At 36.7% G+C, this 13,164-nt stretch overlaps 1 protein-coding gene across 2 annotated transcripts in view; it reads left to right on the top strand.

Annotated features, from left to right (window-relative positions):
* Positions 1-13,164, top strand: part of LOC114031906 (carbonic anhydrase 13) — a 54,725-nt gene that overhangs the window by 20,895 nt on the left and 20,666 nt on the right. For both annotated transcript variants that reach the window (XM_027847104.1, XM_027847105.1), the window contains exon 3: positions 486-604. In XM_027847104.1, coding sequence (XP_027702905.1) covers positions 486-604 — 119 coding nt within the window. The remainder of the gene's footprint in view (positions 1-485; positions 605-13,164) is intronic.

Here is a 13,164-nt window from a genome sequence, read left to right as displayed (position 1 = left end):
ATGTGGAGGTTGAACTAGATGACAGTGTTCTTCCAGGGTCCTGAAGTTCTCTGGTTCTCTGTGTTTTCCCCAAGGGGACCAAATATTACCTAATAGCAAAGTTAATTTTTTTGAAGAGGGAATTTTGCTATGACTGTGTATCTTTCTTACTGATGTGTTTCCATCAGAATTACTAGAAGGAGGGAAGAAATGCTTTGGAAGCCTTTCATCTCACTGAGAGAGGAGAGATCTGACCTTAAAGCATCATTTTTAGAGGACTAAACTAAAGTTCAGACAGGATGACTTGGTTCAGGCTTGAGGATTCCTGATTTCTGATTTTCAGTTCCTCTACCTGTTTTGGCTTCCATTGTATTTAAACAGGGAAAAACATTCCTTCTTGTTTTCTAAAAAGTTACTATGTGGACTCCATAGCCTTTTAAATCATTGATCTTCAAGATTACAGAAAGCTGTTTCTTGTTAACAATTCAAATTTTGTTGGTTTTTAGTTCTGAGTGGAGGTCCCCTCACTGGAACCTACAGGCTACGACAATTTCACCTTCATTGGGGCTCCACTGACGATCAGGGCTCTGAGCATGCAGTAGACGGAGTGAAATATGCAGCAGAGGTAAGACACCTGAATATATATTCAGGGCTGAATATGGAGAGGGTATTTACCTAATGTATTCAGGGCTGACTATAGAGAAGTTATTTACCTGTTTGGTATGACTTGAGGGGTAACTAAGAAGAGTTTCTTGCCCAATCCCGGTGCCACAGCGCCTTAAATTCCAGTATTCTTACTTTTGGGTTAGGTAACACCCTCTCCAGGAACTTAGAGGCATAAACATTGGCAAGGAGAAGACAAAGTTATTCCTATTTTTAGAGGACATAATGCTTTAGAAAACTCTGGACAATGAGTTATGATTAATAGCTTCAGTAAAGTAGCAGGATGCAAAAATGAATATACAAAAATCATCAGCATCACTATATAGTACTCACAAAAATTTAGAGGAAAGGATAGAGAAGTACCATTCAAAATAATTCAAAATGCACAATCTAAAACATTTAGGATTAACCTACCAAGACACATGCAGGGCTTATATAAGTAAAGCTACAAAATAATCTTTATAAAAATTAAGGAAGACGTAAGTAATTGAAAATATTTATTGTTCATTGTTAATCTGGGTCAATATAATAAAATGATGATACTACTTAAATAGGTTCATAGACTTAGTGCTGTAACAATCAAATTTTCTAGAGATTACTTTATGAAACTAGACAAAATAATAACAAAATATGTTAGCAAGAACAAAATTAGTATTACAAAAGAAATAATAATAATAAAAGGAATGAAAGGGGCCTAATATCAGATCTTAAACTATACTATAAAGCAGTTAGATAAAAGCTATCTATAGGTTAAAACATACAAAAATAGATCAGACTAGTGTCAACTGGACTTGCTTGCGAAGGCTGGAGCTGAACAGACAGAGCAGGCAAGAACAACTGTGCAGAGACTAAGACAGAAGTTTATATTCTACAGTAAGGGAAACAGGTTGCAAGCAAAGAGGGAAGTTAGATACCTGTTCTGGGCCCCTCCCCCGCAGGGGGGGGACCATGCCTTAGTTTGGGCAAATCTCAGACTTAAACCAATGGCCTCACAGAGAGCTTGTAGCCCTGACTACGAGGGAAAACAACAATAGTGAAACAACTTTGATTCATAGCAGGTCTTCATGACCAGACTGCAGGTACTTGTCCAGGCTCAGGGAACACCTGGTGCTGGTCAAAGCAATACAATAATTATGTGGAATAATTCTGGGATTTTGCTGTGGCTGAGATCATCCAGAGGGTGAGTGCAAAGGATTGTTGTTAGGCCAAGCTCAGGGCACAGCTTGCTTGCTGGGCCTTAGCTCTAGAAAATAGGATGTCTCCTAACTGTATCTTGACACTAGATAGGCAGTCAATCAGCAAGCATTCACTAAGTTCTTAATGTGTACTAGACACTGTGCTAAGTGCTAGGGATACAAAAAAAAGGCATAAGCAGGACCCCCAAAGCAGAGGAGCACAGTAACCCAAAGTTAGATAAACTCTCTTGGAAAAATTAAATAAAAATAAGTTTAAATCAGTATTTTATACCACATACCGTAGTAAATGGCAAATGGATTAGTGACTTAAATGTAAAAGGCTATATACCCATGGAACATTTGAGAACAGTTGCTTTTTCCAACTTAGATTGGGGGATGGGAATTTATAACCAAACAAGAAATAAAGGCAATCATAAAAGAACTCTTACCTGGAGTAAGAGGAAAAATGTTGAGTGGAGTAAAAAAAACTTTGCCTCATCTATCTCTGAAAACAAGCTCTGATGCTGATACATACATATATACATTCATGTCCTTACTCATTCTGACCCAGTGTCAAACCTGTAAATGATCATAGCTCCTAATTGGACAGTGGCAGTTGGCCTACACAAGGAGCTGTGGCAGAAGACCCAGGGGTCCCCAGTTATCAACTCAAGCTCTCACCCAATTTCTGGTCCTGATTAGGAAACTCCCCTGCCCATATGTGGTATCAATAAGTAACCCTGGGAATTTCCTCACCACATCTGGGTCTGATTTAGGAATGCCCCTTCCCATATCTAGCATTGATTAACCTATTCTCAACCAAACCCATATTTAAAGTATAAAACTTCCTCAGATCCCACTCCTACTGTGTACTGCCACTCAAATCTTTCATACCATACACATCTTGCCTTTCTTAAGTGAGTGACTCTGGCTCTGTATGTGTGGCTTAATCTTTGTATTACTGTATAGAGTGAGAGTGTGTGTGTGTGTGTGCACGCGCGCGCGTGCGCGCACGCATGCGAGCTCAGATGCTTTGATTTTGCCTGCTTGCTGGATCTCATATTGATAAGTCTCATGCTTGTAATACCTTCCAAAGTGCCAGTTTCCTATAAATCTTCAAGCCTGAGTCTTTGCTCTAACCTGAGCCATGAGGTAAAACATAACATATGTACGTATGCTTATTCAATGCTTAATGGCTGCCAAACTTAGATTAAATGCAATGACTAGTCTTGGTGCTAGAGGACAGATGATGAATCACACTTAACCCTTCTCAGTAGAGAGGTGGAAGGCAGTAAGTGGGGAATGTTACACATGTGGTCAGACATGGTTGCTGTGTTTGGTTTAGCCTAATAGTTTTAATTTATTACATGAAAAGGTTCATTTTAGGGATGGGTAGATATTATATTGAAAAATGCTTGGTAAAAAAAGATATCAGTAAAACTTAAAAGTATTACTTTTTATTGGGCAGTCTATTAAAAAAATACAATGCAGATGTTCGTAGAAGGGGTACTACGGTAACATGAGCTAGTTTGCTTTCCTCTGTCACAGAAGGAACTAGGGCAGCTTAAAAGTCCTTAATAGGGTGTCTATAGAGAGGAGAAAGAGGACACCAAAACTGAACCTGATTTTGTTTTGTTTCAGGCCGGTCTTATCCATAATTAACACAGGCATTAAAGTATAGTAGGATGCTAACCTTTGCAAATTAAATATGTGCTATCAAAAATGTTTCATCTCTCAGAAAAGTATGAATTCTCCTATACTACACATTCATTATACCTTTACAAGTGTAACTTGAAATCCAGGTTCATTCAATTAGAAATACTGATGGAATCATATCATAATCTTTCAGGGATATTTTTCCTGCCTACCAGAAAGTTCTGACAATTACTCTCTTTACTATAATTATGTGTGTGTATAGATATATATGTGTATATATGTATGTGTATGTATGTAACTAGAGAATACTAACACTCTTTTTAGCATCTGTTCTATAAAGTACCTAATTATTTGTGTAGTAGGTGCTCTCTTTAAAAAGAAAGATATGGAAAGCTTAATGTTGCATTGAAATGAACTTTAGCACCTAGTTTCCTGGGTTACTTTAATGGTGAAATAAATAAGAAAGATGAAGAAAGCCAAAGGGTAGAAGAAGCTTGATAAATAGATATATGTATTACTATAGGTAATTGCTTAGCTGTTGTAGGCCTTAGTTTTATCATCTGTAAATTGAGGGAATTCAACTAAATGATATCTGAATTTCTACGCCTGTGATCTAATTGAAAGGCGTGGGGGTTGGGGTCAAGGTGGGTGTTAGGTTACAACCAAAATGAGTTAGAGAGCACTTGGACATTTTGAACTTTTCAGATGATTCAGAAGCATTGGTGTGGCTATCTGGATCTGAGCATTTTACCTTAGAAATTACTAATTCACATTAGCTACTAATTAAGTTTTAAAAATAAATTTATTGATTGATATCTTTTGTTTTTACATGGTCTACATTTCCCAATGTATCCTTCCCCCTTTCCCTAGCCTTATAACAAAGAAGAAAAAAAGAAAAAAAAAGTTAAGGAAAACTAAACAACACATTGAAAAGGTCTGGCATTGTATATAATGTTGCACACCCATAGTCTCCTGCCTTTGCAAAGAAGCAGAGAAGATATTTTTTCATATCTCTTCTTTGGAGCCCAGCTTGATCATAATGATTTCAAAACATTCATTATTGATTGTGTTGTTCTTTGCATTTACACTGTTGGAGTTATTGTATTTTTTTTTTCTTGGTTCCACTTACTTTACTCTGGATCAGTTCACTCTGGATCAGTTCATATAAATTTTCCTATGCTTCTCAATATTCATCTTCTTAATAATTTCTTATAGCATAGTAATATTTCATTACATTTATGTACCACAACTCACTTAGCACATCCTCAGTGGAAGACCTTCTATTTTATTTCCATTTGTTACCACAGAAATACTGCTAGAAAAATTTTGGTTTATGTGAGGCCGTTCTTTTTACCATTAGCCTCTTTGGTGTATGTGCCCAGTAGCAGAATCTCTGGGTCAAAGGGCATAGACGCTTTAGTTACTTTCTTTACATAATGCCAGTTGCTTTCCAGATGGGTTGTGTTAATTTACAACTCTACTGGCAGTGCATAATGGGATTATCTTCCTACAAGACCTCCAACATTGATTATTGATACTTTTAAACTTCTTTGCCAACTAGCTTTATGGTTGTTTGGTGAAATCTCAGAATTCATTTGATTTGTACTTTTCTTATTATTAGCAATTTGGAGCAGTCTTTCATATGGTTTTTAATAATACCTTCGAGTGCTGTTTGTTATCATTTGATCGCTTATTTATTGGGGAATAGCTTTTGGTCTTAATTATTTCTGTTTGCTGTCTATCTGGCACATCAGACCCTTATCAGAGGTATTTGAAACAAATATTTTTCCCCAGCCAATTGTTCTAGACTGGGTACCTGATCTTGTTCTCTCCTAATTTTTTTGGTATGATCTCTTAATATTCAGGTCAAGTATCCTCTTTGAGTTCATTGTGCTGTGGTGTGTAGTCACCTAATTAGATGCTAACTTTGCTTACAACTCATGGTTTTTAAGATTTAACATGCTGTCTCTAGGCTTGAACTCTGGCTTCTTTTGACCATTTCTGATTTCCATAAACTATAAATAAACATAACTTTGCCTCATTAATTTATGGCCACACCTTATATTTTTGTAATCAGCCAATAAACTCTTACTTAGCAGAGTTTGCTTCTATTGGCAGAATGTTTTCTGTGGGAAAACCTTAATATCCTGATATTTGGTAAAATCTCATGGCCCTATTCTTCACAACAAAACAAGTCTTGGTTCTGTACCTTCTCAGAAAGGTGACAAGCATTTTATTAGTAGTTTGTTGTTTATTACTGTTTATTAATAATTTTTAATATTTTACTACCCCCTGAAGAAGGTTCATACAAGAACACAATATTTTGAAGTTAATAAAAAGGCAGCATAGCTTAGTGGAGAGAGGGTTGTCTGGAAAACCTGGGTTCAAGTCTTTCTTCAAACATATACTAGTTGTGTGACTGCACAAGTTACTTAACCTCTCAATGTCCCCAGGCAGCTCTCTAGGGCTATAAGTTGCAGATGAATTATTGATCTACACTGGTGGAATTTCCTTTACTGTTGAAGTCATGTGTCTGAACTATGTACCCAGACCAAAAAAAAAGAGAAATATTTTATTTTTACATTAAAAAGTAAAATTTATAAACATTTACTGTACATGATTTATTGTATAGAGCTTTTCAGAGAACAATCTCCAGATAGATTACATCACTTGTTTTTATTGTGGATACTCCCTCCAAAAGTACAGATTTCAACCCATCCACACCTTAACCTCTTGTGCGACTTGTCCATGTTCTCATGTAAGTACTGAACAGAGAATCCAATCTGCATTCTGGGTTCCTTCTTATAGACCTCTTGAGAATACATAGTTACAGGGAGCACCTGACCTGTCCACTGGTTTTTCCATCTCTCTTGCTACACATAACCAGTCCACTTCCTTTTCTGGTCATGTATTTCCTTGATTATATCTTTTACCTCACTTCTCCTGCACACTTCTTCATTGTTAATATGCTGCAGACTGTCTGTGCCAACCAGGTAAATCTACATTGCTCTTTGGTTGACCCCTCAATAGACTACTATGGAAATCGTGGTATTCCATGACTCATAGACATAAAACATCACTGGAAGAGTATTGGTGTTTAAATTAATGGCCCTTTGTTTCAGGAAGAAGTCATTAAAAGTGCTACACAGTTTTGCCAAGGTTATTTAACTCCTTCTCTTCCAACTGTGTCTGATTTTTGGCCCAGTTCATTGTTCATCTACAGTGTCAATCCACCATAGATGTACTGATGGACTAACTAACTCAAAAGGGTGTTAATCCAACTACATATCATAGTCTGGATATTGGAAGTCTTCATTCTTGACTTTCCTGGTGTGGATAGTTAGGACCAACTCTTCTGAGTAATTATGGTTTTCATTTAGGAGGCTTTTCAATGTTGTAGTCTTTGAGACAATAAGCAAAATGTCTTCTGTAAGCAGTAATGTCTTGGGAATCTTGCTTCCTACAGGGAACCACTCTTCCATTTGGATTATGCATTGGACATTCTCCATGATAAAAGGAAATACCAAAAAAAAAGACAAATGACAAAAGCAAAAAGTATTTCTGTTCCCTTTTTTTTAACCTAATGTCTATAATCAGCAAGTTACGTAACAAAGTTATCTTGACATCTTTCAAGCTCCAACTTTCAAGCACTTGTGGGTAATTTTTAACATGTGCTTGGAGGGCAGCTTTTTGGAGGAGAGGACTTATACAGCATTTTGCTCCATTGAATACATTTTTTTGTAGTCAATAAACAATTGTCAGAGTGGGATATTTGATGCTTTCTACCCTTGTGACCTTGGGCAAGTCGCTCAATATCTTTGGACTTCATTTTCTTTATCTGCAGAATGAGGAGGTGCGACTAGATGCTCTCTGAGGTCCCTTCCAGTAGTAATAATAATAACAATAGCTAGAATTTATATAGCATTTTTAAGATTTGTAAAGCACTGCGTGTATGTTATTTCATTTAATCTATGGTCTTTGACCGAGGAGCTCTCGATAAATGATCTTTAATTTTCTGCACTTTTTGGTCCATTGTTTGAATTATCATTTGGGAAAGCTTACTAATACCCTTCTTCAGCATTCATCTAGGCTGTTCTTCCTTAATTATTGTTTAGATTCTATTCGTTAAAACCTTGTAGGGATGGGAAAGTAGTCATATGGGTTGATCATTATTGATGTTTTCTTAGTCAATTTTTTTCCCAGTAGTAATAACATCCATGATTTTTCTCCCCTGCAAGTTTGGCATCATTCACTCTTTAAGATATTTTGAGAATTGATTCCTTGATGACTTTACAATCTAACCAGCTTCAGCATGAACTCCTCTGTGTATACTTGCCCTACTTCAGTTGGTGTCTTTAACTCATCTTTGTTCTCTTTAGTTCAGGTTCTACTTCTTCAAACAGCATATAAAGGATTGTGGTGTTAGAATCTAAATGTAGGGACTTTTCTGTCATTGATAGAATCCGGTTTTTTTATGGCTATCTCAATAGATTGCTTCTTTTTTTGTCTGCTGTCTTCCAGTTTTAACCTCAAATTCTCTGCAGATGATACTGTTTAATAATTTCTTTATAAGCTTTCTGAGGGCATGTTTTTCCTTTTGTTGTTTCTTGATATTTGATGAGACTGTGCTGCTCATATACTTCCCCAGCCCATTTCTGTACGATTTTATAAACAAGTTTATATTCTAACTGGTGTTGCTTTTGTCTTTCTTATTCTGTCTACTTGTCAAGATCAGGTATTCACTGGCTGATGTCTTGATCCTTTTCATTTTCACTATGTTGCTATTGATTTACATTGGTTAAATTTCCTTGGGAAATGAGGTTAGTCCATCTTGACTATATCTTTTGATTTACATTCTGATTTGGCTTTGATTTTGATCTTTGCTGTAACAAGTTGATGGGCTGACAGTACATGGGGCTGGTTTGGAAATGACTTTCTGTAGCCAGTTATTTCCTCTTTGTTAAGAGATGATCACTTTTTGGGTGGAGAAAGGAGTCAGCATGATGTAATGGAAAGTACAGTTCCTGGGAGGGAGTGAGGGGAACAAGCATTTATTTAGTGATTGTTATGTGCCAAGCACTATGCTAAATGCTTTACAAATATTATATTATCTCAATTGATAATGAGAGAGCACAGATTTAGATCCCAACCCTGGTGCTTAGTCTCTGTGACCTTGGGCAAATTACTTCACTTCCCTGGGCCTCAGTTTCTTTATCTGTAAAATGAAGGGATTGAACTAGATGACCTTTGAGATCTCTTACACCTGTAGCTCTAAGATCCAATGAGGGGGAATGTTATTGGTTGTTTAAATTTCCCAGGGCTTAACAACCCTCTTCTTGAAGAAAATAATCTCAATATATATTCCTAATATATCTGTGTGTCTGCTGTGTATTTTACAAGTCTTTGCTCATTTTTTGTTATTCTTGAGCCACATTTTTCAGTATGCCATTCTTCCCTTTGTTCACTGCTGCATTGAGGTCAAAGAGTTTTAAGGTATATGTTTGTTTAATTTGGAGGGCCTTATCAAGTTACTCATAGAGTTTTTGATGATCTTTTATTTTTAAACAAATGTTTATCAAGAGCTCTGAAATACAAGATGACTAAATATTCTAGAAAGTGGAATTTCTTGTCACCTTTAAATGCAGGCTAAAATCAACTATGCTATTTCCTTTATTTATTTCTCAAAGTACTGTCTGTTAATCATCCTTCCATTCTGGTGTAGCTTCCTTTTGCATTCTGATTTAATTTATTGCAGGGGTTCTTAATCTGGGCTCCTTGAACTTAAAAAAATATTTTGATAACAGTATTTCAGTATCATTGGTTTCTTATGTGTTTTACTTTATGCATTTTAAAACATTATTTTGAGAAGAAATCCATAGGCTATTTACTAGACTTCCAAAAGTATCTATGGCACAATAAAGGTTAAGAACCCCTAATTTATAGTAGGCATGTCAAGACTGATAAGGGTGATTGAAGTGATTCAGTTTCTCCAGTGGTATGTACATTTCTTTGCTGGACAAGTATCCCATATTTATAATACCAAAAGTTAAAGTAATATTGATATAAGGCCTAAAAAAATCATGAAAACACTAGCAGAAGAATTTAATCATATCACTTATCAATCTTAATATTCTCACTGTAAATGAGACCAGAGTGCAAAATAGGAGTTACACTTGAAAAGAAGGATGGGGGAGGGGGAGGAGGAGGGCACCAGTGGGAGGGAACAAGCATTTATTAAGCACCAGCTATATGCCAGGCGCTGTGCTAAGTGCTTTACAATATTATCTCACTTGATAGCTCACAGGTTCCTACTTGGAAAAGAAAATTAAAGAGTTGCCAGAGTTGGTTTTATCCTGAACCTAAGACAAAAAGAAGCACCACTTCATGAGATAATTGGTCATCTTAGCAATCTGCTATATTTTAGATTTAGCTCTCAGCCCCACTTTGGCTAGCTTGTAGCATCTCTTTCATGAGAAAGCACCAATTCATGGGATACTTGATCATTTTTGCCCCCACCTAGCTAGATCATAGATTTACAGTTAGAAGGGACCTTAGAGGTCTAGAGACTACCCTCCTTATTTTAAAGATGATCAAACTGAGACTCAATGAGGTTTAATGACTCCCTCAAGGCAACATAAATGGCAAGTAGCAGAGCCAGAATTCAAACTCAGATATCTTGGCCCTCACTCCAACCCAGTTTCTATTGTACTATGCTGCTTCCATTTCTGCCTCTGTCAAAACACAGATGAAAGATGTGAGGGGAGGGCCTGCACTGAGGGCCAGTTATTTTTTCCGTTGTTAGTTGGGTTGTGGCCAAATCATTCATCCTCTTGTGGCCTGCCTACCAATAATGATCCTCTCTGCACTAAGCTGCACTGGTTCTCAGAAAGCTGACACTGTTGGTTGCTGTTTGGTCTATAAAGGCCAGCTGGATCTTGAGCTCCAGCAGCAGAGCCAACAAGAATCCAGACACCATCACAAGGCATTAAAGTAGGATTACATCTTCAGACATCAAGTTTTGAAATGATAGATTTAGATTCAGGTGTTGAAAGGACACCAGGGCATGACTTGGTCTCTTCACTATTTTTTTTGCATGTCAGTAATATTACTGAAAAGTGGTGTCGCCTCTGAAAAAAAGAGATGATAGATACAGTTTAAATATAGGGTGTCCCAAAAGTCTTGGCAGAATTTTTAGCTTCAGTAACTTTAGAAATATAAATACTATAAACAAAATTTTTTTTGAAAATTTAAATGTTTACATTTCTCTTGTACTTATTTAGTTTTGTGAGTTTTGAATAATTTGAATAACGAAATTGTTTAGAACCTGTTTCTCAGAACCAAACCCAAGTCAGGAACTTGCAGAACTCCTACCAGGAGGGTAGTATAAGATTTTGCCTTGGATCCGACCACTTTGGGAGCACTGAAAGTGTCCAGGTCTTCAACCTGAACTGTCTATCCCAGAGATCCTGGGATAACACTATACTTAAACCCTCCGAAAAGCAGCAGCAGGATCAGCCCAGATATTCCCTTCAGAAATGTTCAAAGTCTGGCCCCAATTTTAAATTCAAAGGCTAGAAGTGGGGTAGAAGAATGAGAAAACAAAAAGCCATTGTGTATTGTGTACATAAATGTAAGGTATGCCATAGCAAAAACTGACCTGGAAAATAGATGGAGGAAAAAATTCAAGAATTGTTGAGTAACCCAAAAGCCATGTAGACATCCTATTTTAAGAAAATTTAAGAGAAAATTGCTCAGATCTTTTAGAACCAGAGGACAAAGCAGAAGTAGGAAGAATACACTGGGAACTTCCTGAAAGAAACACCCAAATGAAAACTCCACTTAGCAAAAATTGTGATTGCAAGCTTAGTTTTCTAAGCAAAGCAAACATAATTTCATTCACCATTATTATATTGGTTTCTAAAAGCAAAGGTGAATAGTCTTATTATTGAAAATAATTTGAAAAGTATTGAAAACTTCTCAGTTGGGAAAAAACAATCCTTGATTTTTTTTTTCGTTAAACTAAGATTAGTCAATGCCATACCAGCCAAACTACCAAAAGGTTATTTCATAGAGCTAGAAAAATTAGTAACAAAATTCTTCTGGAAGAACAAAAGGTCCAGAATATCAAGGGAATTAATGAAAAGAAATGCTAGGGATGGGGCAGCTAGGTGCCGCAGTGGATAGATCACTGGCCTGAAGTCAGGAGGACCTGAGTTCAAATCCAGCCTCAGACCAAACACTTGACATGTACTAGCTATGTGACCTTGGGCAAGTCACTTAACCCCAATTGCCCCACTTAAAAAAAAATTAAAAAAAAGAAATGCTAGGGATGGTATGGCCTAGCCATACCCAATCTTAAATTGTATTATAAAGCAGCAATCATCAAAACTACTTGGTACTGGCTAAGAAATAGAGTCGTGGATCAGTGAAATAGGTTAGGTCCACAAGACACAGTAGTCAGTGATTATAGCAGTCTACTGTTTGAGAAATCCAAAGACTCCAGCTTCTGGGATAAGAAGTCACTACTTGACAAAAACTTCTGGGAAAACTGGAGAATAATATGGCAGAAACCAGGCATAGACCAACATCTTACACCATAAAACAAAATAAAGTCAAAATGTATACACGATTTAGATATAAAGGCTGATACCATGGGAGAGCAAGGAATAGTTTGCCTGTCAGATTTATGGAGAACAGAAGAATTATGACCAAACAAGAGATAGAGAACATTATGAAATGCAAAATGGATAATTTTGATTACATTAAATTGCTTTTTTGCACAAACAAAGCCAATGCAACCAAGATTAGCAGGGAAACAGAAAACTGGGAAAGAATTTTTACAACCAGTGTCTCTGATAAAGGCCTCATTTCTAAAGTATATAGAGAACTGAGTCAAATCTATAAGAATACAAGTCATTAGCCAGATGATAAATGAACAAAGGATATGAACAGGCAGTTTTCAGATGAAGAAATTAAAGCTATCTATAGTCATGTGAAAAAATGCTCTAAATCACTATTGATTAGAGAAATGCAAATCAAAACGACTCTTAGGTACCACACCACACCTATCAGATTGGCTAACATGACAAAACAGGAAAATGATAAATGCTGAAGAAGATGTGGGAAAATTGGAACACTAATGCATTGTTGGTGGAGTTGTGAACTGATCCAACCATTCTGGAGAGCAATTTGGAACTATGCCCAAAGGCCTGTAAAAACTGTGCATACCCTTTGACCCAGCAATAGCACTTCTAGGGCTGTATCCCAAAGAGATCACACAAATGGGAAAAGGACCCACATGTACAAAAATATTTATAGCAGCTCTTTTTGGGGTGGCAAAGAATTGGAAATTGAGGGAATGCCTATTAGTTGGGAAATGACTGAACAAGTTGTGGTATATGAATGTAATGGAATACTATTTTGCTATAAGAAATGATGAGCAGGCAGACTTCAGAAAAACCTGGAAAGACTTGAATGAACTGATGCTGAGTGAAGTGAGCAGAACCAGGAGAACATTGTACACAGTAACAGCCACGTTGTGCAATGACTAACTTTGATAGACTTAGCCCTTCTCAGCAATGCAAGGATCCAAGACATCTCCAAGTCTCATGATGGAAAGTGCTGTCCATATCCAGAAAAAGAACTATGAGTCTGAATGCAGATTGAAGCATATTATTTGCTCTCTCTTTTT

The sequence above is a fragment of the Vombatus ursinus genome, unplaced genomic scaffold (genome assembly GCF_900497805.2).
Source record: "Vombatus ursinus unplaced genomic scaffold, bare-nosed wombat genome assembly UNPS02015255.1, whole genome shotgun sequence".
Classification (NCBI taxonomy): Eukaryota; Metazoa; Chordata; class Mammalia; order Diprotodontia; family Vombatidae; genus Vombatus; species Vombatus ursinus.
Note: the sequence above shows the minus strand (reverse complement) of the source record. Positions and strands in the feature narration are given on the sequence as shown.